This window comes from Chamaea fasciata, unplaced genomic scaffold (assembly GCF_029207755.1).
Source record: "Chamaea fasciata isolate MVZ Bird 193981 ecotype frontalis unplaced genomic scaffold, bChaFas1.0.hap1 SCAF_10, whole genome shotgun sequence".
Lineage (NCBI taxonomy): Eukaryota > Metazoa > Chordata > Aves > Passeriformes > Sylviidae > Chamaea > Chamaea fasciata.
In genome coordinates, this window is record NW_027094095.1 from 4105667 (window position 1) to 4132986 (window position 27320).

General features: G+C 45.9%; 1 protein-coding gene across 4 annotated transcripts; it reads left to right on the forward strand.

Moving 5' to 3' along the window:
* The first annotated feature begins 312 nt into the window (after window positions 1–312).
* Window positions 313–26568, forward strand: KLHL20 (kelch like family member 20). 4 transcript variants are annotated; one of them, XM_066192100.1, is made up of 13 exons: window positions 313–400; window positions 2255–2315; window positions 8801–9374; window positions 13375–13533; window positions 14602–14696; window positions 15901–16016; window positions 16797–16980; window positions 18066–18209; window positions 18418–18551; window positions 19549–19757; window positions 21874–21980; window positions 24144–24224; window positions 24310–26568. In XM_066192100.1, the coding sequence occupies exons 2-13, from the start codon at window positions 2293–2295 to the stop codon at window positions 24338–24340; spliced, it is 1857 nt and encodes a 618-aa protein (XP_066048197.1). In that variant the 5' UTR covers window positions 313–400; window positions 2255–2292; the 3' UTR covers window positions 24341–26568. The 4 variants fall into 4 exon arrangements, with proteins under 4 accessions (XP_066048197.1, XP_066048199.1, XP_066048198.1 ...); XM_066192101.1 differs by having other exon boundaries at window positions 358–400; window positions 988–2315; XM_066192102.1 differs by having other exon boundaries at window positions 24144–26568.
* The last annotated feature ends 752 nt before the right edge of the window (window positions 26569–27320 follow it).

Below are 27320 nucleotides of genomic sequence, written 5' to 3' on the forward strand. Positions count from 1 at the left end.
GCTGGAGTCACCATCCCCGGCCGTGTTTCGGAGGCGCCTGGACCCGGCGCTGGTTTGGCGGCTCCAGCGGCACGGCGGGCCGCGCGATCGCCCTCGGTACCGCCTTTAAAGCTCTCTTCCAACCCTCTTCGCCCCCACGACAGGCCCCACGGGGCCCCGTGCATGCGGCGGCTCCGCCCGGCCGCCGGTGCAGCTCCGGCCGCAGGGCCGCGGCGGCGGGCGGGCCCGGGCGGTGCGGCGGCGGGCGGGCCCGGCCGCGCCGAGGCGGCTCCGGGGGCGGAAGGGGCGGGCGCGGCTCGGCGGCGGTTGGCGGGGCCGGGGCCGCTTCCTGCGGCTGGGGACGCGCTCGGGCGGCGCTGCGGGACCGCGGCTCGGCGGCGGCGAGGAGCCCGCGCCCGGCGTGAGTGAGGCGGCTCCGCGGGCCGGGGGCCGGGGTGGGCCGGGCGGCGCCGCCCGCGGCCTGGGCGGGTGAGGCAGCCGGGGCTCCGCGGCTCGGCCGGGCCGGGCTCGGGGTGGCCCTTGGGCCGGGCCCGGCTGAGGGGAGCGGTGCCGGTCCCGCCGGGAGAGCCGAGTTGTGCCGCGGGCTCCGGGGCCACGCTCGGCCGGCAGAGCCGTCCCTCAGCCTGTTGCTGCCCCGCGGACAGCGCGGAGCACCGCGGTTTAAATTGCCTTTATTTTGTGTGTGTGTGTGTGTGTGTGTGTGTGTGTGTGTTTTCCCCTCCTCCCCGGCTTTCAGCGTGGGTTTAAGGGGATTAAATCTGATGCAATCGAGGGGGCTAAGAATAGCCTGGTCCACGTTCCCTTGCATGTGCGAAGTGCTCCGAGGGGCGGCTGGGCGCTGCTGGCACACGGGACGGCCGGCGGGATGCGCGCAGGGATGCGCGCAGGGATGCGGGCAGGGATGCGCGGTTCCCGGGAGCCCGCAGCTCGCTTCGGAATTGGTATGCCGTGCCCTAACCGGGAGGAATTGCCTCTCTTCTTTTGCAGGGAGCTGTGAACCTGAGTAATTTGCAAGTGCGGCAGGCGGCAAGTCTGAGCTTATTCTTCATTAGCTAGCTCCGCTTGTGTGTCTGGGGTAATGCTCCTAGAGAGTGCTGCGTGTAAAATGAGGTTCTTCTTCACGTAGCCGAGCAGAGCTGTAACAGTTTTGTAGTTTGATTTAGATTGTGCCAAATAATATTTTGCTTACTGTTGGATGCAGGGCTCCAATCTGACAGTCTCAGTCTTCCAAAAATGATCATGTTCTTCCTAAATTTATGTTTTGTTTTGTTTTCCTCTTTCGAATGCCACTTGTGTTTGTTTTAAGGTTTAATTCGTTCTCATTCTGTCCTTGCTTTCCCCATAGTTCAGTGGTTTCCCGTTTCTCAGTCCGTTTCTGGAGGGGTAGAAGCCTGTGACTATCAGTGTGGAAGCAGAACACCTTTCTGTTCTTTTAATAGATTTTTTTTTTTACACAAAGTCCGGCTTATTGCTTTGAATAATAATTGAATTAAATGTATTCCTAAGTGAATAGCTATCGAGAATGAAATTGGGGCAAGTGATGCCCTTTGTAAAAAGGGTTAATTTACATTAGAATTAGAAGTTACTGGTTGAATATGAAAGGCCTGTGCAGTTTGCAACTGTTATTACTCTCAGAAAATGAATATTTGGAGTGGAAGTGTAGTGAGCATCAGGCAGCATCGTTCATCTTTGCAGATGTAGTAGCATTATTAGCATCCCTCTTACCTCTGGGGCACAGTTATCTTCAATTTCCAGGCACAAGTTTTATCTCCTATCAAATTCTGGCTCTGCAGTGTAGCTGGTGAGCAGAGCTGGGCTGTTTATTTGGTGCCAGCCTGCCTTAAATCTCTGCTAAATGTGTGAGGGAGAGATACCTCCTGCCTCTGAGCAAGGAGTGAGAGTGAGCACCCTGTTACTTCAGATATTTTTCCTTTGGTAGAATAGTTTGAAGGATTCAAGGAGGCAGGCAGTTTGCTGACTTTATAGTGTGTGCGTTGTGTTTGGTAAGGAATCTTTGTGCAGCTGAGATGAAAATATTTTTAACGTTGGTGATGTTTTCTTCTGCTTTGTTCTCTGTGCTCCAGGTGTTGCTAATCTGGGCTGTGAATTTGTAACTGATAAGAGCTTAAAGGCACATTAGTACGTGGTTGTCGCCAGCTCTGTTCTCTTAGAGGGGGTCTGAAAGAAGGTTCTTTTGATTCAGAAGTCACTTATTTTTCTCTCTCTTTTTTTTTTTTTTTCCCTTTTGGATCAGGTCTTGAAGTGTAGGGTGAAGGTTTCTCTCCACGGTGCATGGACGGAAAGCCAATGCGCAGGTAAGACACAAAAACAATTGTTCTTCTCTTCCCCAAATAGGATAAATCATGGGAGTTGGTTTTCTACGTGCCTGGACTGTAAAGTGTTGTGTGGTTTTGGATTTTTTTTTTTTTTTTAAGCCTGACTATGGGGAATTGGGAAATAAATCATTCCTCTTTAGTCCTTTCTTAAATGTATTTCGTTTTCAATATTTACAAGACCAGATGTCTTTCAGGAAGAGCATGGAAGATAAGTTACTGTTATTCTCCATCCCCTTTTCCACTTCTCCCATTTACTGTCATATTTAAAACTCAGTATTTAATTACTTAGGTATTCAAACTGTGGGAAATAAACTGCCTGGGAATGAATTTCAACTTGATTTCCAAGGGGCATTATTTTTCTCTTAACGAAAGGCATTTGGTGAGGTCTTGGGTGAAAAGGAGATTTCCTTTTCTAATTATGGTTGCCAGCTGCCTCAGTTCTAATGAGCTGGAGATGCAGCTGAAGTTTAATTCAGGGGAGTTCTTGCTGTGGTTGTGTCAAAAACATTCTCTCTCATACAGAGAAAAAATTATCACGGTAATTCAGCACGATGACAGGTTTGCAAACAGGGTTCCCTGCTAGTTCTTGTTGATTTTTCCTTGCTTGATGGCAATCCCACAGCAAAATTTAACAGCAGATTCGTTTCTGTACATGATAAAGGCTGTGTGGAAGCAAAGTTGCCTGAAGTTCTTCACCTATAAATGAATTGGAGAGAATCTTGGTCTGTTTGTGCTCTTTGGGATGTTGGAAGAAGGCAAACTTGTGGGTGGATCTGTAAACACTCATGTGAGAGAAGGCAAGGCTTTTAACCATAGATAAATATAGAGAGCATTTTTAGCTACAGGAACCATTAGCCTGGATTCTGTGTAAGGAGGCAAGAAGTAACTAGTCACTTAAACCCTTGCAGAATGGCACGGTGGTGTTTTAATTAAATGAATTTTCACGGATTTAGTTTGCTGTGCCGTTGCTGCAGTTCAGCAGTGAGTAAACCTGGGACCTGACAGGGGCATCACTGAGCCTGGATATTGTGCTGCAGTTTTGCCAAGATAAGAAATGTGACTTGGCCAATGAGGAGCTGTATGTGACTTTTACAGTGAATTTCTTTTCCTCCAAGATGGATTAAGTAGCAGATGAGCTCTCTTTCATTGTAGTGGAGATTGTTTAAATCTTAACCCACAACTTTTTTGGTTTTGATGTTGTGCTCCATTTATCAAGATGTTTTTGCAGAATGACATAAAGTTGGTGACTAGCTTGGCTTGTGTTCTTGTTCTCTCCCTACTTTCTGTGTCCCTGATGGGGAAATTGAAGTTCTAAACTCGTTTCTGTTTCTGCTGTTTTCTGTGTGTCACATTGAGGCATTCACATGCTGGAGTTTGTGTGTCGGTTTGTGGCCTTGGACTTGCTATTGTGGAAGTTCCGTCTGCCACTCAGACAGTTTTAGTTTTTGTGGTGGGCAGCAGCACAGAGCTGAAGAAGTGGAGAAATATTTTATTATTGCAGCAGCCTGGCCTGACAAGCACATCTCTGCTGTGAGCTGTGGACTCCAGTTCTTGAATACACTTGCCTGTTTTAAGTGCCTCAGTGTGGGTTGTTAAAATTTCTGTTTGTTCTCCTCCTCTTGCCTGTCTTAGCAGAAAATGATAAAAGGTTCCTGATTGTATTTTGGGCACAGATCTTCCTATGAATTCCAGCTAAGCAGATGGCAGAGCACTTTCTTTTATCCTTTTACTCAGGGGCTCTGAAGCCAATTTAACACCCTCACTTGAGAGTTGTGGGGGGTCCTGCACAAAGGGGGGAGCGGGGCTTGGCCAGTAGTGGGTTAATAAACGTGGTGAGGTGGCATCAAATATGTACAGCATTCAATGGGGAGGAGGAACAGCTTGAACAGACAAGGAATTCCAGCTATTCCTGTCAAGATTATAGTTGGGAACACGAATTGCTGCTGCAAACAGGGTTTACCCTGCATTAGGAATGAAGGGGTGGTTGGGGCAGGCTGTTCTGCTCACTCTCAGGGAGAAGCAAGAGAATGTGGCTTTGCTGAAGGGAAAAACAAGGCAGCAGGGACCTCTCAGTGAAGGGCATGGTCCCACAGCACCCAGACAAGGAGGGCAGGGCAGATCTGATGGCCAGGGCCAGCCAGGAATTCTGGACTCCTCGGGCTAGCAGGGGTGAGAAGGCAGCAGGGAAATCAGCTCAGAGTGGGTGGGTGCGCAGTCAGGTGCATACTTTAACACAGCTCGGGCATGAGGGCTTGAGCATCTCCCAAAGAAAACTGGGGAAGCTCTCCCAGCTCTTTCTCACCCAGCTCTTTCCTGCCAGCCTTTTCCCAGCTGTACAGCAGTGCTGTGTCAGAGCAGGCTTGAGCAGCCAGACCCGGCGGGAGGAAGGAGGCTTCAGGTCTTGATTGTGCACTCCAACTACCTGGACACAGCTCTTGCCCAAAGCTAACTACAGAAGGCTCAGGAAGGTTTTGGAAGACTCCACTAATGACCTCTTCTTTCAGAGTATGGGCATCTTCAGTTTCATCCTGACTGGGATGTTTTCTTCAGTCAGGGTGAAACTGAGTTTTCTGGGCTTGGTCAGTAAAAATCAAACCAAGCAATGTGAACAGGGGCAAATGCAACAGATCCTTGCTGTTTTCCTTTTGTAACCTAAAACAGTATTTCAGTCAGGTTTATCTGCTTGTTTGCATAACTTTGGTTGAGAAAGCTTAGCTAGCTAGGCAAGAAAATGAATCAGTGGTATTCTTCCTGATAATCAGACTTTTAGCTAGCTTAATTCCTTGAGTACTGATGCCACAATAAAGCACTTCCATTTACTTGGTTGGCGTGTTGTGGTGGTGACTTCTGTTGCCAAAGGCTGGACCAAACTGATGGCCCTTGTCCTTGCAGCTCTGTATTGAGTATAGGAGATATTTCTTTATTTCAAATCAAGGCATTGATAGAAATTACTACCCATTTGCTTTGTTATTTTTATTTGCTGCTAAAATCTCTTGCTACCGAAATCCACTCCAGCAATGTATGACTTTTGGATTTCAGTCAATGTTTTTAGCCTGAGATGTGTGTTTCATAAGCCTTAGGTCAGCCTGCTGTTTTCTGCTGAACCGTGTTAAAACCTGTTTGTAACCCTGTGCTAAAACACACATTATCTTAAAAAATGCAGGTTCGAAAGTTAAGATGCCCTTACGACAGCATGGGAGAGAATTTTCCCTAGGTGTGTATTATTAGGTGTTTTTTTGAACCTTGGGGGGAGCTGCTGTAAGGATGGAAGTCTCATGGGTGCCCCTGTTAATGAATGAAGTTTTGGGCACTGGCGTAGCGGAATAAAATGGAGGCAGAGCAGCCTGCTTATTTAGCTGACTTAGTGTTGCAGACTGCCTGTGTTCCCATTTGTACTTCTCAGCAGTGTGCTACAAAAACTGATCCTTTGTCAGCCCTTTCTTAATCCCATTGTATTTGCTGATTTCCCCAGCCCTGCATTTTGATGGAAGCTAATCCCAGAATATCCGCATAGCTGGGTGTGAACGGTTTATCCGAGCACACACACACACATTTCCTCTGGATCCTCAGCCCTCCTTAATCACCCCGGCTCCTCAGGAGCAGCTCTGAGTTCTGTGGGGGGGGAGGCAGCTCCCCTGCCATGTGAGAATCAAGTGCTGCCTTCTGTCTTTCACACCTCTAAGCCACTGACTCATCATTTCATTCTCTGTGCATATTTATGCATAATGCACACATAATGCAGTGGAATTATGATCCTCGTGGAGACACGAGCCAGCAGACGTGTCCTTTAAATTCACACTTCCGTGCCTGTGTGTAGCAGCAGCCCACTGAGCTTCACATCGAGCATCTGGGTTGATCCAGCTTGGAAATTCTTAAGCCAATTGTTCATTGGCTTCTGCACCACCCAGAGATAAGTTATGGATGAATCAGGAGCGCTCGTTTGGTTGTTACTCTTTTTTCCATCCATTCAGGCTTCTTTAATCATTAACCAGCCCTTTCTCCCCAGGAGTAAGGAGGCTGGGTACAATGCAGGCTCTCACATAAACGCTGCTGGGAACAGTGACTTCAGTTCTTGCTAACCAGGCGCCTTTTCAGTGAGTTAAAGATGTCTTCAGCAGGGCCTCATTTGGGCAGAAAAATCCTGTTCTGTCCTGGCTAGGGAATACAAGGGCTACTGCCTAAATCTGGCCAAGTAATCCCTTGGCACAAGATGGCAGGGAGTCTCGGGCTGTGGGATTGGCAGGAATATTGTGTATTTCTTCTGGCAGCATGGCCTTAAACTAATCTGTCTGAGTTTAGAACCCGTGCCACTCTAAGATCTGCTTTAGGGCTGGTTTTAGTGGGAGATGTCTTTGAGGAAAACCTGCAGGTGTGACAGAGGGGTTTCCAAAAGGATGCCCTGTCCTGAGTGTGCACCATCTCTTCTGATCTGTAGTTACACGAAATGGGTTTTTATTTGAAGAATGCTTCTTCTGTGCTTTGACTGGCAGCCTAGTCAAGACAAACTGTCCCCAGCTGTAGAAGCATGTGTCTTAAAAGAGCTCTTATTGTGTTCTTTTTTTCCTTCCAAGTGTTGGTTTGACATAGTTAAAAACACTTACTACACAATAAAATCGACTTAGCTTGCGTAGTGAGAGCCAAACTCTACAGGGGAGTGTTTGTCATCACCTTTCTCCGTCTTTTGGTAGAGGGATTAAATTACTTACCTTCTGGCTTTGGCTGCTAAGGACTATGAAAATAAGCCAATTAGGTAAATTAATCTTCAGCGGAGGTTTCTTGGGGTTTTTGTAGGGGTACCATTAATTGTGGTTTGTGTGTATTGCTGCAGGGAGAGTTTAGTTCATGCATTGTTTGTGAGGAACTTGGCAGGGCTTTGAGAATGATTGTCAAACCCCCCCCCCCCAAAAGGTGAATTTGGGTTGTGAGGGACAGGAGTGGGTGGAGGAGGGTGAGAGGCAGTGTAACAGCAGAAGGATTTGTCAGGGGTGTCAGGAAAGCAGAACAGTGATGGATGAAAAAAGGAGGATCAGGGATAAAAACCCAAAGCATTTAAGGTGCAGAGACTGAGCAGAAGCAAGCAGCAAAACCCAGAGGGGAACCCCAGCTGGATCTGTGTAACTAAGATAGGAGGAAGAGGTAATAGTCTAAAACATCTGAATATGATGATCAAGGAGAGGGTGTGGAGGGAATGGGAAAACAGGCTAAGATGCAAGTGAATAATTTGAACTGCTGCAAAGAGACTGGTTTTCCAGTGCTTAGAAAGTGCATTTGACATAATAATGAGGGGAAAAGATGTGAGGTGGTGTTTTTTCTTAATTCTTTCCTTCAAACCTGCTGCAAATTACATTGAGCCGTGGCAAAGCCAAGCTCGATTTCTTTTTAACTCTTAATATGAACAGTGAGGTAGTGACAGCTCACAAATGTCAGTGCACCAAGGAAAAACTGGTAGTGGCCAGCATATTTTGAGTCTTTCAGTAGATCTCCAATGGCCATAAAATGTCAATACTCTGATATTTTGCTCCATGTTCTTTAATTGCACCAAGCGATGGTTTTCCTTTGATGTGGGAAGAGGCAGCAATCTCCTGGTTTTTCTTTAATTGCCTGTGGAACTGGGAAGATACTATGTTTTCTCTCTGTGCCTGTAACTTAGTTTATGCATTCTTAAGTGATTCTTCACCTCTAAAGGTACCATCCTGACTTCCTGTTCTTCCTTTTTTGGTAGGTAGATAGTGGTGGATACTTGTTTTATCTTCTTCCTGTTTGGTTTGTTTTGGTTCCGCCTGCCTTCTTCCGCTCTTGGGGAAGATTAACCTTCTTTTGACACGTGTCAGGGAGGGTGGATTGAGTCAGGAGCCTCCATAACTCAAAAATAATTGAAGAGGTGATGATTAAAATGGGTATTCTGTGACCCTGAAAGATGCTCATGGTAGTCTGCAGGCCATCTTGAAGTCTGTGTGACACTTTGGTGTGTTTAGACATTACAGTGATGAGTGACCCCGTTATAAATGTGGGGAGAAGAAGAGAGAAGTTCGGTTAAGTCACAGAGCTGGAACTCTTTGCAGTGCAAATCCATCTCCAGCTCTGTCAAAGAAAACTCCAGCGCTTGGCAGCGGGCAAGCCAGCTAATCTGTGCCTTGAGTCACTCTGTGAAATGGGGATAATGTGCCTTTACCACACCAGGCTACGGTGAGGTTCCGCTCATAAATATGTATGTGGAGCTGGATGTTACAGCCGTGTGTCATAGAAAGCGTATAAAAATAGCAATAAATAGAAGCCTGCTGCAGGTTGGCATTTGTTTACTTCCAAGCAGGCTTCGCTGGGAGATGGATTCCTCTTTCATGTGGTCACGTGCTCGTTTCCACGTCCTGGCGTGGAACTCACGGCGCTGTTGGTGCTGGGCGCGGGGCGCAGCCGGCGCTGGGCTCCCTGACCATGGTGCTGTACCTTTATCTCCTGCGCTGCAGGTGTGCCAGCACTCGCCCAGGAGAGACCGGAATGGACGTGACCAGCCGCTGCACCCTCGGGGACCCCAACAAGCTGCCCGAGGGGGTGCCGCAGCCCGCGCGCATGCCCTACATCTCCGACAAGCACCCGCGGCAGACCCTGGAGGTCATCAACCTGCTGCGCAAGCACCGGGAGCTCTGCGATGTGGTGCTGGTAGTGGGGGCCAAGAAGATCTACGCCCACAGGGTGATCCTGTCGGCCTGCAGCCCCTACTTCCGAGCCATGTTCACCGGGGAGCTGGCGGAGTCGCGGCAGACCGAGGTGGTGATCAGGGACATCGACGAGCGCGCCATGGAGCTGCTCATCGACTTCGCCTACACCTCACAGATCACCGTGGAAGAGGGAAACGTCCAGACCTTGTTGCCGGCTGCTTGCCTTCTCCAGCTGGCTGAGATCCAGGAGGCCTGCTGCGAGTTCCTCAAGAGACAGTTGGACCCTTCCAATTGCCTGGGTATCCGGGCTTTTGCCGACACTCACTCGTGCCGTGAGCTGCTGAGGATCGCTGACAAATTCACACAGCACAACTTCCAGGAGGTAAGGAGCTGGCGTGCTGGAATTGGGATGTAAAATGCGTCAAGGTGGCCTGCGAGGGCTTCCAGCAGCTCTCGTTTGGCCCTTTTTTCCAAATCCTGCCTTTACACCTGCTCTGTGCCCTGATGGTGATGGGTGCCAGATGTTAAGTGGGGGAGAAAGAGGAAAGAGGTGGCAGGACTGTGTTGTACCCGGGGTTTGTATATGATCCGCAGCATTTCTTCCCTGAAAGATGTGTGGTCGGTGCTATGTGGGAGGCAAGGTCGTGGGTGCAGTTGGATTTGGCATTGAATCTGTCGTGCCTGCACAATGGTTTGACGTTCCACTCCTCTTTCAGAAATACTCTGGGTTCTGCGTTCTGGTTGGAGGGGAGGCAGGTGTTAAAAGTAAGGACAACACATCAATAGAACCCAAGAACTTTGATGTTGAGCTCTGGGATTGGAAAAGTGGGTGTTTGGGGGAGCATGAAGCTGCCTCAGGGGAGTCTTTAAATCCCTTGTTGTAGCAGAACTAGGGTTTTACATCTATTATTCAGCAGAAGCTGTCTGAAAGTAATTCAGATGTGTAATATTGCAGCTGACCTTTATAAACTCAAGTTTCTCATCCTTTGTTAATTCTGCCTAGATGATTTTTTGGTGGGGAAAAAAAAAAAAGCCAGCAGCTGGTTCAGAGAAGGATCAACATAATAATTACGGATTGTGTGAGGAATAGTCAGAGGAGAGTGGGTCTTTACTGAACTGCCGCTGAAAAATCTCCTCTTCCCACCAGCTTCTCAGGGAGATCCCTTCCAAAGGGAGGAACTCCAGGAACTCCTAGTGCTAATTTAGTTTCCCCAGAGAAGCAGCAGTATGGGAGTGCTGTGAGTGATGGCAGCTTGTCTTTTTTTTTTTTTTTTTTTTTTTTCCCTTCTGACATGCAAGAAGCAGATTGGAATTGTATTAATTTCTGGTAGTACTTAAGAAAAATCTGAGCAGGAGCAACCCAACAGAACACAACTGTTGGACACAGTGAAGACAGTTCTTGGTATCTAACTGTGGACTCAAGATCCGTTTCCTCCAAAAGCTGCAATTAAATACATCTTTTCTAACCAAATAGAATTTGCTGTTTAAGATGAGTTTGTTTTTGTTAGTACTTGGTGGTAACCCAAACCCCTACATTTTAGCTGGCCACTTCATGTGCTCTGTGCTTGCTCTGCACTTCTTTTCTGGTGGTTTTTGGTTTGGTTTTTTTTTTGGGGGGGGGGAGCAAGATGCTCTCCAGATGGTTGTTTATTTTCAGTGCTTGCTTGTTTTACTGGTTATTAGATCTTGTTATTACATGCTTACAAGCCTGTAAATAACTTTTTAACAGCTTGACAGTTTTGTTTTAAAATGTTTTAGCACTAATACATGCAGCTGGCTGTTAATAGCTGCTTGATATGGGCTTCTTTTCTTTTGCAGTCCCTTGAAGACAACTTTCTGTCTTCCTTATCCGTGTTAAAGCACACAAAGGCAAAAGAGAAGAGAACACTCTTCCTCAAAGATGATGCAAATTATAATTGACTTAACTTAAACACAGCCTCTGGAAAACAGAGGCTTAGATTAGAGCACTGTTTCTTTGGCCTGGACAGGTTTTGGTGTCCATTTCAGTGCCCCAGGAGTCCTGCAGCTCCTCATCCTTAATAATCACTTCCTTTGCTTCCAGTATTTCTCTGCAGACAATGTCAGTGGTGCTGCTCCTTTGGATTGTATTCCTTTCTGGCAGTATTTTCCATCTGGAGAGGGGATTGGTGATCCGTGGGGGAAGCTGGGCACTTGTCCATTGAACCATCCTCCCCTGTGGAGGTTGAAAACTGATAAAAAATCTGCCTTTCTGTGCGGGGGCTGTGTGGTCATCGTTCCTCCAGGCTGGCAGAAAGGAACGTGAGCTGGGAATTTCCTGGGTGGCAACGTGAAATATTAAGCAGCAGGCACCAGGCCAACCCATGCAGTTACTTTGAATGCAGTTTGAATTGCTTCATGTCCTCTGCTGTGCTAACCTCTGCTTCTATTAATTTTTATGTGTATTGCTGCATTACATCATTAACTTCTTGCTAAAATGTTTTTCCAGTTTTTTCCATTCCTCCCAATTTAATTTGTTGCCTATAACCCCTAGTGGATTTTGTGTATGTAATGTGAAATGATTCTATTAACAACTCCACTGTACAAGAACAGCCTTTGTATTTTTTATTTTTTTTTTTTGTCTCTTGACATTTGTGTGAAGGGAGGAATTATATTTATAGGTGGACAACTTGTGCTTTTATCAACAGACGAAAATTGCACTCCATATTGTATAGTCTGACATGAATTCTCTCTGTCTGTAAAAGCACTGGTGTAGAAGAATGCTGCAGAGGAAATGAAATCCAGCCAATTCTTGTCCACTAAGCAAGTCAGTCGAATAGATCATTAATATTAGTCAGGTAATTATGAGTGTCCTGATAATTAAGCCAAAGCATTTAAAATAATGATTTGTTTTACTGTGTAAACTAACAAGTTGCACAGTAGTAATAATTTGGTTTAAAGATGTGCTTTGAGTGTTTTGAATTTTGTGAGGCCAGCAATGCCACTGGGTGTCCTGAGGGTCAAAGGGAGAGAGACTGGATGAGCATCTTTAACTCCGGAATTTCCACAGCTGCTGTTTTCAGACGCTGAAGCTGCAGTTAAAAACCATCAGGCTAAAGTTTACACATAAGCTTTGTAGGAGGAAGGGAGACCATGGAAAAAAGCTGATAAAGATCTTTAATGACCAACCCAGTTCCTACTTACAGGCTGAAGGAGTGCGTGGGCCAGCCTTGTTGTGGCCTTTCCTGTCCCCAAAAGCTCAGGGTACCCAAGAACCGAGTCTGGTAACTGATCTCATTGTCAGCTCTGTTCTTTTTTAACAACATTTTCTGCTGTCAGTAACTTGGTGATCCCTGCATATTTGTTCAGTGCTCTTAAATAACTTCTTCAGGTAATTAAAAGGACTGCACAGCTGACTGCTGTTGAGATGATCGTGTCAAAGAGTGTTTTTCTTTAATTTATGCAGCAAATTGTGAAATAAGTCACGGAATTCTAATGTGGTCGCTGATGATAAGGACAAGCCAGCATTCAGTTATTTTCTGTCTCTGAACCTTTTGGAAATTGCATGCTACAGACTGGGAATGCTTGCAGGGAAGGTGAGCTGGCAGTTATCAGTCAGGCCATTTCTGCAGTTTTAATTTTGATTCTTGCACCTCTCCCATCTACCTGGTTGTCTGTGCAGGAGCTGTGGTGGTGTGTGAGCTTCCAGGGCAGTCTGACTGACTCATGCTGTGTGAGCAGTCCTCCAGCAGCAGCCAAGGCCTCCTGAGAAACTTGGTTGCTATCTTGGATGCTGAAGGAATTAATGTGTTTGTCAGTGGCTTGACTTTCACAAGAGATCAGTCCTTAGGGGCTTTGAGGCTCTGATTCCCTCTTTAGTGCATCCCGACTCCTGCATACTCCATGTGTATATTTAGAGCAAATGAAAGAGGCAGGATCAGATGAGTCTCCGGGAATATTTTCTGTTCTGCCACAAATCAGGCTTTCTGTGTTCTCTGCAATGCCTCTGGTAACTTGTTTGAGATCTTATTTTTGTGCTCTGTTTCGCTTTCCTCGTGGATCTCTGCGCTCCAGTGCTGCTTTTTAGTCACGTATTTGTTGCGGTTTTATTTCTGCTTTATGTATTAGACACGGCAAACGAGGAGACTGATTTTTAAAGAAAGGCTTTGTTTTTCTTGAATTTTGAAACCTGATCAGTGCCTTCTGTGGTTTAACCCTTTAAAAGTGTTAAAGGGTGTAAAAGGCATGCCTGTCTACAAGTGTCTTGTTGTGTTGTTCTACCCTGTGCGGCAAACCCTTCACGTGTGTTGGTGTTGGAACTGATGGGGATTTGGCTTTTTACTGGGTCAGCGTGAAGTGCTGGAGTGGTGAATGGCTCTGATGCTTTGTCTCTACCCCCTCCCTTTTTCCTCTGCCTTTCCCAGGTGATGGAGAGTGAGGAGTTCATGCTGCTTCCTGCCAACCAGCTCATAGACATCATATCCAGTGACGAGTTAAACGTGCGCAGCGAAGAGCAGGTGTTCAACGCCGTGATGGCCTGGGTGAAGTACAGCATCCAGGAGAGAAGACCCCAGCTGCCACAGGTAATCTTGGGCACAGTGACATTCCAGGCTGCTTTATGCAGTGGGAGAGGAATGAGGGATGGTAGGGCGGTGCCAGAGCTCTTCCAGGTGGTGTAAAGCCACCAAAATTCTCTCTGACTCCCACCTGTGTTAGGTGGCCTGCACTGTCCCTTTATCTAGGCTGGAAGCTGCACTGGCCAGAGCCTTCATTAGGGGCTTTATTGGATTGTTCCCAGGTAGGACTTGCCAAACGAGCTCACTCCAGCAGTCTGTCCAGACAAACCTGCCTGCACTGCTTGGAGAGTCGTATCAAAACCACAGTGGAGAAGAAAAGGCTTGTCTTGCTTTACGGTGCTTCTTTAAGCTCTGCTGCTTGATTTGTGCCTCAGCCCTCATGATGTTACAGTGGAGCTTGTCAGAATGGTTTTGTTGGAATGTGATGCTTCATCTGAGCCAAGGCATTTCACGGAGCAGAACCCATTCTGACAAAGCTGTCAGCCCAAAGCCTCTGAAGTCTCGGGCTGGCTGATCAAAAGAGGTGAGCATCTGCCTGCCTCGCTGTTTCTGCTTTAGAACGAGACATTAAATGCAACTTTATTTACTGGAAAGCTTTTGAAAATGGTTTTAAGTAAACAAACCAAACTGGAAAAAGCTGCTCTTCCCAAGGCAGCTTTTAATGCTTTTATAACTGTTTGCCTCTGTCTATACATGCTTAGGCCTTCAAATTCTAAACCCTTGTGAAAGATGTATTGTTTCCTACTGTTCATTTACTCTGCAATACCACTCAGGTTTAAGAGAGCTAAATGGTTGATAAAATCACTAACTTAATCAGTGTTCAGGCAGATGTCTTGACATCTGTGATTTTCTAAAGGCTTCCAGCTGTGACCTTGTTTTCAGCTGTTAATAGATCCAGTGGATGGTCCCTTTGCAAAGACTGATTTTCTGCTGGGTAGCTGGACTGCGATATTGAAAAAGCAAATGTGCTGTCAGACAAGCTGCATTTAACTAAAATTCTGTGGCTTTCCATTTGGCTTCTTGCATCTCTGAGTATCTGTGGTTTCACCATAGGTGTTCTGGTTTGTGTTTTAGGTGCTGCAGCACGTCCGCCTGCCCCTGCTGAGTCCCAAGTTTCTTGTGGGTACAGTGGGTTCTGATCCACTCATTAAGAGCGATGAGGAGTGCAGGTAAATCTCCTCAGCCATTTGCAAAATTGGATTATGTTGTCCTCTGAAACCATGTTCATTTGTCGCTGGTGAATGGGTGATGCCTCACAATTTCATCTCGGGAAACTGGGAGGATAGGGAAAGAAAGAAAAATTGTTTTCTATTTGCATTATAGTCACTGGTGTGCCCTAGAAGTGGTTTTATTATTTCAAGTTTTCAGTGAAATCGCAAACTTTGACTGTGCAGTTTGACTGTTGGTAAAAGACCTTCCAGTGTATTGATTTTCATTTTGCCTCTTTTTTTCTTCTCCCCTCTAGTCATGGCCTTTTATTGCAGCTTAGCTCTTGCATGACTTTCATGACAATCTCAGTGGGATCTAAAGTAGTTTTTCTATGTAGAATGTCTGCACTTTGATAACTGAATTGGACTCTGGGATTAGAGTCTGCCCTTTCCCACAAGGATAATGCAGGGAAGTTGTCACTTCCTCCTCTTACGGTTTGAGTCTCACCTTTCTGGTTCTACGGAGTTCTGTATCATCCACAAAGCACATGATTTATCTTGTGCATATTGTAAAGAAGTTCAGGGCATAGGCTAAATTGTTCTCTTCCTGAATAAGCATTTATACTGCTTATATATTCCACATTTGTAGAGGGGAGGAGGACTTTTTTGTTCTTTTTTGTTTTATTCAAGGGTTTGGAATATTAGGATTAGTCCAGGTGGCAAGTCATGAATGGATGGACAGTGTGAGCTGGCCAGAGCTGATAGAGAAAATATTCATCAGAAGGGTACTATCTCCATCTATTGGTCATGTGTGTATTATGTATTTGTGTGCTTTCCAACTCCTGTTCTCTTGCGAGGCAAAACCACTGACTGTTAAGTTTTAGCTTGAGACAGGCTGGGTTTTTCTTTTCTGCACAGTAAGCCTGACAAATCTCTTGTCATAGGTTTTTTTTTTTATCAGTCTTTTTATAGCAAGCTATATCTATTATTAACTCTGGCCAAGCACTGGTGCTGGTTTGCTGCTGTCACTGTGTCAGTGGCTTACAAACAACCGATGAGTATTTCGGTGACAGCGAGCGTTTAACCGGAGCTGTTCATGCTCTCCTCGTGTCACTTGGGATACCTGAGGTGCATGACTAGTGCTGACTGCTCTTCCCATGAGTTCTGATTTGTCCCCTCTCCTGAGACTGAGCTCTGGGGGTTAATATTTTCCTGTCTTGCACAGGGATCTGGTGGATGAAGCCAAAAACTACCTGCTGCTGCCCCAAGAGCGGCCGCTGATGCAGGGACCGCGAACGAGGCCGCGCAAACCCATCCGCTGTGGAGAGGTGCTCTTTGCAGGTGTGTGTCCCTGCAGGGGTGTGTGTGGTGTCTGCAGGAGATGCTGGAGGGTCTAGAGGGGCCATATGAGCAGGGGTTGAGGTCACTTGGTCAGTTCTGCCTGAAGGAGAGACTGAGAGAAGAGCTCATCACAGTTTGCAACTTCCTCATGAGGGGAAGAGGAGGGGCTGGCCCCGATCTTGGCTCCCTGGCAACCAGCGATAGAACCCGGGGGAATGGCCTGAAGCTGTGTCAGGGGAAGCTTGGGTTGGATGTTAGATAAAGGTTCTTCACCCACGGTGGAGTCTGGCACTGGAACTGACTCCCCAGGGCAGTGGTCATGGCACCAGGCCTGACAGAGCACAGGAAGCATTTGGACAATGCTCCCAGGCACATTCTTGAGACTTTCCTGTGCAGGGCCAGGAGTTGGACTTGGATCCTTCCAGCTCAGGATATTCCGATTCTATGTACTTTTCCCACTGGCTTAGGCCAGGAGACTCCAGGCAGGATGTTCTGGTGATAGTGTTCCCATAAAGTCTTCGCAACCTAATTCTGATGTGACCTGTGCATTAATATTTGAAAGTTTGAGTTAACTTACTCTTTCTTACTCGCGTGATTTCTTTGGTGTTGTGAATGCCACAGCATTTCCAAACTTGAAAATCTCCCTCTCTTTTGTAATTACAAACCTCTGCAGGAGTGACTTAGAGATGAGTCTGAGGGGGGTGATCTGTGCCGGGAGCAGAGGCAGTTTGTGGGCTCGGTGAGTGTTTTTGTGACCCTGTTTTTGGTGTTTGGCTGCAGTGGGGGGCTGGTGCAGCGGGGACGCCATTTCCAGCGTGGAGCGCTACGACCCGCAGACCAACGAGTGGAGGATGGTGGCTTCCATGAGCAAGAGGCGCTGTGGCGTCGGGGTCAGCGTCCTGGATGACCTTCTCTATGCTGTGGGAGGCCATGATGGCTCCTCTTACCTTAACAGCGTGGAAAGGTAGGTCTCCATAAGGCCCCTGTGCAGAATTTCAGCTCTGAATGTTTAAACCTGAGTGCAGCCTCTTAGGAATGGGTTCATTTTGCTGTTTCCCCCTGCCTTGCACACCCCTGGTGCAAAACACTCTGTGTCACGTTATCCCCACCTTAATGGGACAAGCCAAAGCCTCTGGCATAAGGAAGGAATCTCTAGGAGATGGGTCTGCGTGTATTGTTGGAAGGGCTGGTGGTCCTGGTTAACCTTCCTTGCAATTGCGGGTTTGTTTTTTGAATTGTTGAGGAGGGTGAGGTTACAGTGAGCATTTCTTAGAGGCTGAGGGAAAGATCCTGGAGTTTTATTGCGAAGTGGCTACTTGAGAATTAAGGAGCCTTGGCACACAGACAGAAGAAGGAAAATAGGTCAGTTTTAGGCCTGTGAAAGATTAAAGTCAAACAAGTTTTACCAAGCTTCCTGTTTCTGGGAGCTGCATAGGGCAATTCCCATGCCTGAAAGCCACATGTCTCAAGCTCTCCTACTGCTCTAAATCTTGGCCCTGTAACAAACCCAATGAGCTGTACAAACACCTCCTCCCACCTCGAGCCTCCCCTTCTTCCCACCTATCTCCTTGAATGCTCCCAACTTCCCAAATCATGACCCTAGCATTGTAACTCTCACATCCTGCACTTCCTTGCTACGCACTGTATTTCTTTGTCTCTGGATTCCCAAGTCCATCTTGTTCCTCCATATTTTATCTGGAAGTCCCAGTGCTGGCTGAGTTCCTGTGTGAACTGCAGGGAACAGAGCAGAGTTAACTCTGGCTGCTGCTCTTTGCTGCAAGTTACCACATGCCAGCCAGTCTCTCTCAGGAACCTGAACCTTTGATCCTCAGCTTGATTCATCCCAGTCTGCAGTTTGAACATCCCTGGAGTAGCATGTACTAGATGCATTGTAGCACTTCAGGGCTTTTATCCAGCTTACAAAGAGCTGTGTTGCAGCTGAAGCTCAGGATAGGCAAGTTTTACAACCTCTGTAGAGCTCCCAGGCATGGGAGAATCTGAAGCAGACCTGGGCAGGTAATTTGTGCTGTTTGGTGTGTTTTTTTCCAGGTATGATCCAAAGACCAATCAGTGGAGCAGTGATGTGGCTCCCACCAGCACCTGCAGGACCAGTGTTGGAGTAGCAGTTCTTGGAGGTTACCTCTATGCTGTGGGTGGCCAGGATGGTGTCTCCTGTCTCAACATTGTGGAGAGGTACTTTTTAATGACAAAAAAACAAAAAAAAAGTGGGGCACAGCAAGAAAGAGGGTCTCTTAGAGGGTGCAGCTGATGCAGATGAGCTGGGGAGGTAGGAACTGCACAAATCTTACAGGTATTTTTGTCTGGGGAGAATAAAGTCAGTCTTCCTTCCCCTTTGTGAAGATGTCACTTCACTCACCTCTGGTGTTTGTTTTTTTGCCAGGTATGATCCCAAAGAAAACAAATGGACTCGAGTGGCTTCCATGAGCACCAGGCGCCTGGGAGTGGCAGTGGCTGTGCTGGGAGGCTTCCTCTATGCTGTGGGAGGCTCTGATGGAACATCTCCTCTCAATACTGGTATGCCTTTTGCTGTCCCTTCATCCCAGTCAGTCCTGGTCCTGGGAGCCTGTCGTGTTCCCAGGTGGCTGTTGAATATCTTACTGATCAGTTTGTGGAGTTTTTTACCTTCTTTAAGTATTATCTTGCCGTACAATAACTCACTCTCCAGGCATGTGAGCCCCTATTACCTGGTTGTGTGGCATATTTTAACTTTCTCTGTACTTTTGGCAGTATGTCCTGAATACAAGGCTTTGATCATTTGCATAGCAGTTGCAAGCACCTTTTTTTTTTTTTTTTAATTCCTGCATTTTTGCTGTAGGAAGGAAGGTACCAGAGGTAAAACTGCTGCAGATCAGTTGGTAGCATTGCCAGCACCCTCTCAGTGAGTATCTGAGTGTGATTGATGCTGGAGACAGGAGAGAGACTAGTGAGAGTTCTTTGGAAGAAAAGAGAGAACAAACGGGTTCATGGTGTGAAAAATGAGGTTTACTTTCTTGGTAAGATTGAAAAAGTTTAATAAAAAAGAGAATAGGAGACAGATAAAGTAAAGGGTTAAATGGCCAGGTGCTTGGCATTTAGCTAAGAGCACCCCTACTATCTTGGGAGAAATTTTTAAAATACTTTTATCATTCCATTAGTTTGTTGCATATTCATAGGCTATTATGTATATTTATATTTTTCTAAGAACTGTTTAGTATAGCTACTCCTTGGGTCCGCTTTTATAGAGCACGTGTGTTTTTTTGGTTGTGGTTTTATTATCACTGGATGATATTCTAACAAAACAGTTCAACTACAAGCATAACTGTATATCAGCTATTTTATATTTAAGCAAAAACACGAAAACTATATCCTTAAAGCAGAGTTATTTTAGTATTTTGCGTATGACATTCATCTTAATATCTGCGAAAAGCCAACTTTATACTATGTATTTATAACAATGCCATTTTCAGGGTGTGGAAATTGGGTCCAAAAGTGCTCTCTACCCACTGACCAAAAATCTTCCCTTCCTCTGCAGTGGAGCGCTACAACCCCCAGGAGAACCGCTGGCACACGATAGCCCCCATGGGCACGAGGAGGAAGCATCTGGGCTGTGCCGTGTACCAGGACATGATCTACGCCGTGGGAGGCAGGGATGACACCACGGAGCTCAGCAGTGCCGAGAGGTACAACCCACGCACCAACCAGTGGTCCCCCGTGGTGGCCATGACGTCCCGGCGCAGCGGGGTGAGTGCGGCGCCGTCGGTTTCGGCTTCCACATTCTCCGGGTTCTGTACTGCGTCGACGTGTAACTCTGAACTTTATCATACAAAGTGTTAGCAAGTTCTCCTCACAGCTCAGTCAGACAAAGCAATCCTTTTCCAGCTTGAGGACCAAGCTCACCGTTGCAGCTCCAGGCGCAAAAATTATAAACAACAGCAGATTGAGGAGAGCAAACTGGGAGGATGGGACTTCATAACCTGAAGCTGTAATTGGACAATTAACCCTGTTACATAAATGGACCAAAACTTAACAAAAGTGTGAAAACTCATGACCCGTTGTCCAGCTTGGGTCCAGCTTGGGTCCAGCTTGGGTCCAGCTTGGGTCCAGCTTGGGTCCAGCTTGGGTCCAGCTTGGGTCCAGCTTGGGTCCAGCTTGGGTCCAGCCTTGGCCAAGCTCTTCTACTGCCCAAGGTGCATCCTCTGAAGGCCTTTTAATAAATCCCTACTTTATTCCTTTAACTGTCTAGCCTCTGTTCCAGGTAGCCTCTCTAGGCACCAAGTGGGGCTCAGTGGGTCCGTGCCACACCGTCACCATGTGGGGACAGCACGGGGTGGAGTGTCAGTCTGCTTTGTGGGGAGGGCACGGGGCAGGGTGTCATTGTCACTCTTGGTGTGGGGAGAGCACATGGTGAAGTGTCAGTCTTCTCACGAGGCTCTCCTGCTTCCTCTGCATCTTCACCTCTTTTCTATGAGGGAAAAAGTTTGCTAAAAGCTCTCTAGCAAGATTAGAGGGTGAAGAGATAGCCAAGTCACGCCACAGACAGCTGTTTAGGATGGGGAAATGAGTCATGTGAGGGTGTTTTTAAATATTTTTGGGCCCTTATATGTGGTCAGTTAAGACTGCAGCAGAGGAGCTTTTAGGTGACACAGCTGTATTTGGTATGAGATACCATTAAAGAACGCTATCAAATTAATACCTGGATCTCTCTGGATGAATTAGGAGGTGAAAGCAGCCACTTGCTCAGAGGAAAAAGCTGTGAAACTGGTTTAGCAACGTGTTTAGAAACATAATGCCAGCAGGCACTCTTTGTCTTGAGGCATGTGTGGGGCCACGGTTCCTGGGCTTTCACTTAGGCTGTTGCTTCTCCTCACTGAATGTACCCATCAGCTGTTCCCATCAACTGCTGGTCGTGGTGCTTTCTTGTGAACAATAGATTACTGCAGTGTTTTCAGTAATCATCATGGTTGGGGAGGTGTAAATGATCTGGATGATTATCATTAGGTATTGGATTATGTAGTAAGGAGAGGATTACTTCTATCTATGTGTTAGTGTTCCTGTGTCTGGTGAGGCAAGTATGAATCACAGTTTGAGCAACTACTGCTTTTGGAGGTAGAGAGCACATATTTATTTCTGTTCTCAAAGCACAGAGTGAGCTCTCCACTTTAGTTTCTCATTAGACATTGACTTTTTATCAGCTGCTTCTGTATTTGCTTTCTGTAGAAACTGCTAAACACATGCAGCTGTATCTGCAGCTCTCCTGACTTCCTCAAAGCCCAAACAGGGACTATTTCACATTGTGTACCTTCCCTTTTCTCTGTTATACTCCACGTTTTCCACTGGAAGTGATCATGTTTTTGATGTTCCAGTGATTTTGTACTTCTGCAGAAAAGGCTAAATAGGAAGTCTGGAGGCCAGGGTGCTTAGGGATTGTCCAAGGTTTGGGACCAGGGGCTTACTTCTGGTTCTGCTACTTTAACCAAGTGTTGTGGGCTGGTAGATATTCTTCTTGGGGAAGAATTTCAGTCCAGAACGTAAGTTTTGTAGGAAAAAGGTTTAGATTCTCATGTATTTATCTTTGTTCAGATGGTTCTACTTCTTGTAGCTGGCAGTAAGGGGAACTCTCTGCTTTTTCTTTGAGAGATTCTCTATTCTGAGATAAGTATTTAACTTTCCATGTCTCATTTTTTAGGGTATTTTGTTTGTGCTGTGCCCTAAAGAAAAAAAAACCAAACCCAACCCTCTCCTGCAGACTGCCTTTCACCAAACATGGTTATAAATTAGTTCTATTAATATTTTCATTTTGACCCTTCATTTCAGGACATCCCAGCTAAGTAGCTGCTGTCTGACGGCTGTTTTGCAGGTTGGCCTGGCCGTGGTGAATGGGCAGCTGATGGCAGTGGGGGGCTTTGATGGCACAACGTACCTGAAGACCATTGAGGTGTTTGATCCAGATGCCAACACGTGGAGGTAACTTGAATTTTTGTGACAATCAAACAGTGAAATCCAGCTGGAGCTGTCCCAGGCAAATCAGGAATGTGGTAAACACCATATAATAGAGAACTTGTGTGGGGTAGAATCATCATAACATTCCCATTCTGGCTTCTTGCCTTGCAGGAAAGAATCACATCTTGAAAAATATCCCATTATGCCCTTTCTGTTCATTTTGGGCTGAGTCTCTCCTCCTTCCCAGTAAAACTGAGCTTGTCCTTAGCAGAAGGAACTCAGAGCCACCACGTAGAATTTGGCCTGTTCACTTCTAGCTTTCAAGCTGAGACAGTGATTTCTGAATCCCTTTGAAGGAGCTGAAACACTTCAAGCATGTGATGTTATTCCCCTTTAAATCAGCAAGATTCAGCCCCTGGAAGAATGTCCAAGCTGAATAATATGAAATTGCTTATCAATATATACACTAAGCAGAAAAGAAAGAGAAAAAATAGCCTTTAGAGTCATAACTATACCTGAAAACAATTGCTTGTATATTTATTCCCAAATGTAATTAGCATAAAGTATCAAGCTCCTCTGGCTATTTTTGCTGCTGTGGTAATCTGGCAAGGGTGGGGAATAGAAAGAAAATAATATCTATATTCTTACTAGTGATAGTAGTAGTTTAACCCTTCTGTGGTAAGGATGGCTGTCATGAGCAGCAGTGGAGGAATTTCCCCTGGTTTGGTGAGCCACGGATCCACGGGAACTCCTGTTCAATAGTTGAGGAGAGAGTAGTATATACATCAGATTCCTTGGTGGAATGGTTTCAGCTACTTCCTGTGACAGTCCAGAGTTAGGAGTTACTGCCTGCCAGGCATTCACAGTTTGGAAGATTATTCAAGGTATTATTAGCTTGTGGTTTTTTTCTCCACTGAACTCAATATGGGTGACCAACTTCCATGGTCTTCCCTTTGTTTCTTTTGTATCTTGAAGATATTTTTTATTTGTGCAGCTCGACTGAGAAAACGATTCTGATGCAGTTTGGCTTTAACAAAGCTGTTTGGAGAGCTGGCTTCTCCTGTTCCTGCCAGCAGACTCCAGTGGCACAGAGGGGAATATGCAGCTGGAGTCTGTAGGGATCTGATATCCCTATGAAATGCAGGCACCATTGCAGTCAACAGATGGTGCTTGGGATGTGTTATATCTTGGTTGGATCAGCTGAATGTAGGGGTTTAGAAATATAAATTAGTTGCATTGTGAGGACTAAGCCTTAGTCCTGTGTGTTACCCAGAACGTTGGCCTAAGGTCAGCTACAACCTACAAAGTTTTTTCGTATCTCGCACATTACCAGACGGGGCAGGATGTATTTATTTGAGTGACAGAAATTTGGTGTCAAAACAAGGAACAGTTTCTGTTCTGAGAGAGAAAGGCATGTGCCAATACAGCTGTTTACTTTTGAAGTGTGCGAGATGGGTGCTCCACAACTTGCCTTCTTCACTGCCCACTCTAAGCAGGCATTAATAATGGTAACATGGGCTGGTTCAGTCGTTTCCCGTGGCAGCTCCTGTTGCATTTTATCTTCTTTTCTGCCAGAGCTGGGATTAAATGCTTGAGATGGTGTTTCTTGTTTGGGCTCAGTTGTTTATTAATTCTTATCTATGTTACAGTCACACAAACTGTGAGTTCTACAGCACTTCTAGCTAACAAATAAAAAATGCCTCCTTATCTCTTTCTCTACAAGGCCTTTTAAGAATAAACTGTCCAGTTGAGGAATGACACCTAAATTATTTTCATTTTTAACCCAATAACCAACCACCCGTGGCCTGCAATGTGGACTTTTCCATCCGATTACAAAATACCACCCAGACCCATGAAGAACATGAAAAAGGACTAACCTCTGCCCTAAAACCTCCATCTTGCTATATACACGTTACTATATTCTGAAACCTTAAACTCTGAAGTTTTCCACCATGTGATATCACACACTTCTATTCAAACTACACACCCATAATCCCAGTGCTGTCACTCAGTTTTGGAAGCCTTTTCCATGGCCTCAGGTCAGATGCAGTGTTTTCCTGGGGGTCGGTGCCTGTCAGCACAGAAAGCGTGAAATTCTCAGTGCCCAGGATTCCAACAGCTCCCAGGGGTTGGTGTCCCCATGGAGGATGTGGCCCAGTGTGTGACCCTGGAATGTTGTCTCCACAGGTTGTACGGCGGGATGAACTACCGGCGGCTGGGCGGAGGCGTGGGGGTTATCAAAATGACACACTGTGAATCTCATATATGGTAAGCCTCCAGAGGGAGGGAGTCCCCTGCCTTCCCATTCCTAGAAAAACCTGAAGAGACTTGTTGACACTGGACCTCTTTGCAGCTCTAGTATGCACGGTCTAGATCCAATGTAACTCTTTGCCGGTGAACTCTTTCTATGGAATTATAAAAATTGACTTCTGTGAGAGTGTGCCCAGCGGGAGACCACGTTGTCAGACTCCAGGGAACCACTGGACAAAAGTAGAAGTGTTGCTTATGTCCGTATTTTTTCTAACTAGTTCTACATTTTTTGAATAAACCAAACTGTAACAGTTGTTGTAGCGTAAAGGATGCTGATGTAGAGCCTACACTCTGTACTGGGAGTCTGGCCAGGAGGAGGGATTCCTGCTTTCCCTCCTGCTGTGGGAGCAGTGGATGTGGCAGCTGTTTGGTGGGCGAAAGAGAAAAAGTGATACAGAAAACATTGCTTTTGCCTTATTTACAGAGAGCTTCAAAAAAAAAAAAAAAAAAGTACTTGACCTGCAAGGTGCCACCTTTGCACAGAAGCTTTTCTGTGCACAGAGTATATTTATTTTTTCATTTGATTTGTATCATGTATTTCCTTTGTATCGCTCACAGCGATGATTCCAGCTTTTTATATACATCTCTGTGTGTGCATATATATATATATGTATTTTTTTTATATATATATATGTGTGATTTGCATTTTGACCAGCTGGTGGTTTGGGCAGGGCTGTGTCCTGCCAGCTACTGTGGTTCCAACCCTTGTGGTGTGATTTGGGGTCTCTTAGAGGACAGGAAAGCTGTGAGGGATGGGTGCCCTGAGTATCTTTTCAGAACTGGAACTCTCATCACTCGACTGAATCAGTGAAGTGCCCAAAAAAGGTGAGAGGAAAAGGATTTCAAACAATGTCTTTTTACTGTACAAAAGTTCAGCTTTTCTTTCCTCTGTGTGAACCTGTGCTGGTTTGAAGGTAAACCAGCAGGAGGAATTTACCCTACACAAATACCTTGCGAGAGATTTCAAGTCAGAGTTACAATTCAATAGAAAGATTACAATAAATGCAATGAATACAGGAAGACTGGCTTAAAACCAGTCCTCATTAAACGGTGGTTGCAGTCCCGTTGGAGTGATGGATGAGGTCTTGTCAAAAGCACTGGTCCTGTGGAAAGGCCTGGTCCTTCTCCAGATGGAAGTCGTGGTGGCTGTGTCCCAAGTCCCCAAACCCCCAGATCATAGACCCTCCAAGTCCAGGCAGGAATGTTGAGTCCCTCTCCCAGGGCAAGGGATCTCACAATGGAATGATGGAATCCTCTGAGTCACAGGATATTCTGGGGAGTCCTTGATGGTCCATTGGCAGAGATGACCCCCCCCGCTTAGGGCTGGGTGTAGTTGTCACTTTGTGAAGACAGAGAGAGCACTGCACCCAGCTCACAGCTGTTACAGACCAGCCACCTTTAACGGTTCATCAGGAATAATGCAGATGGGTGTGCAATACACAGTCTGGCTACACCCACACTAGTACAGACAGGACCTAAACCCAACTAGTTCTAGCTCACTTCTAAAAGCCTTTTTCCTCCTGTTGCCTGCTCGATATCAGTTCTTGTCTGAAGCAGGGTGCAGGTATCATCTGTTAATTCTGACACCCACTTCTTGTGTTCTTGCTGGAAGGGCAGACCCGCAGCCAGCTCCTTCCTGCTGAAAAAAAGCTCACACCAGCCTCACCTCAGCTGCCCTCGTGTCTGTGTCTGTAGAATTCCTCACCGTGATGGACGGTGCCCTCTCTTTGAGTGATTTTTGTGCACTTTGCCTTGTGTATGGTTAGAGCAGGGAAAGGTGTGAGGCTCATTTAAGAGTTTGGAGGGGAAGGGCTGTTTGCTGGCACTGTGAATAACTCCCCCCCAGGGGTGGGGGGAGAGCAGGGAAGAATTCAAGACTCAACAGTTGTGTTTGTACTGTAATTTCTATTGAGTATGGAAGAATTGACCTTTTGCACCTGATGTAACTGTGGACCTTACTAAATCTGTTTTTGAAAAAGAGGACTGTAAATTCTTGAGATGAAAAAGGCAGTGCTGACATCTTAAGTTCTTTAACTTCATAGTTTGATTCATGTAACTCAGACTTTAATGTGCTTGAATATAGTAAAAAATACACTACAATCATAAATGGGACATCAAAACTTTTTTAAAAGCCCCTTTCCCCCTAAAGGTCGGTATTCTTGTGTTTACATATGAAGATCATTTGCACCTTTACAAGGAAAACGTATTCTGTAAACAAATGTTTACATGTATCATTTATGCTTTTTTCTAGCATGAGTAACTTGTATAAATAGTGCTATCTTAATAAATTTCTTCTACGCTGTTCTTGGTTTGTTCCTTGGGTTGAAGGCAGTGGGGGCTGTTTTTCTGTGGTTTATGTGGACAAAGATGCTGGAGGGGTTTTTTTTCCCCCACATAAATCCCAGTAAAAGAGGCTTAAAACTCTTTATTGTTTACCTTTCACATCACTCAGAAACAGCTTTTTCTGGAAGAAAGCTTCTGTGCTATCTTGCTAAATCTTATCTTTGCTCACTTAACTGTTATCAATGGGGGCAACATAAGGTAGAGGTTAAAAGAAGCCACAAGAATTTAGGTTTTTAGCGATTATTTATGCAAATTTGTTGGAAAGAGCTAAGCATTAGATTTAAAATTTAGCCCTAGTTGTTACAGTCCTATTTTCAAACCAAATACAGGTCCCAGTTATTTCCAGACCTTGTACTCCTTTGTCCAGAGCTCTTCTGACTCCAGATAGCAAACTTTGTCTGACATATTTCACAAAAGGAAACTAGAGCACCAGAAGTGGTAGTTTTAAGTAGCTGCTGAACTGCCAAGACCTTCAGAAGATCACTCAGCTGCTTGTACCAGGGTAAGAGTTACCACAAACTTCAACCTTAACATGCAAAAATAATCCATCTTCAACTAGTAAAGAATCTAAAGCCAAGTGTGTATTTCTATGTTTAATTCTGGAAATAGGTTAGGAACTAGGCATGCAGTTATGTCCTGTTGGGCAGGCCTACACTGGGAAAAGAAACTTGCATCCCTGTTTAGGAGAAGGTCATAGCACAAATCGGCTCC

Bases quoted from the DNA above. Each gene is read 5' to 3' on its own strand.
- KLHL20 (XM_066192098.1), top strand. From the start codon at position 8,769: ATGGTGCTGTACCTTTATCTCCTGCGCTGCAGGTGTGCCAGCACTCGC. The intron at 14,697-15,900 runs GTAAATCTCCTC...TGTCTTGCACAG, and splicing joins AAGAGCGATGAGGAGTGCAG to GGATCTGGTGGATGAAGCCA. The intron at 16,981-18,065 runs GTAGGTCTCCAT...GTTTTTTTCCAG, and splicing joins TACCTTAACAGCGTGGAAAG to GTATGATCCAAAGACCAATC.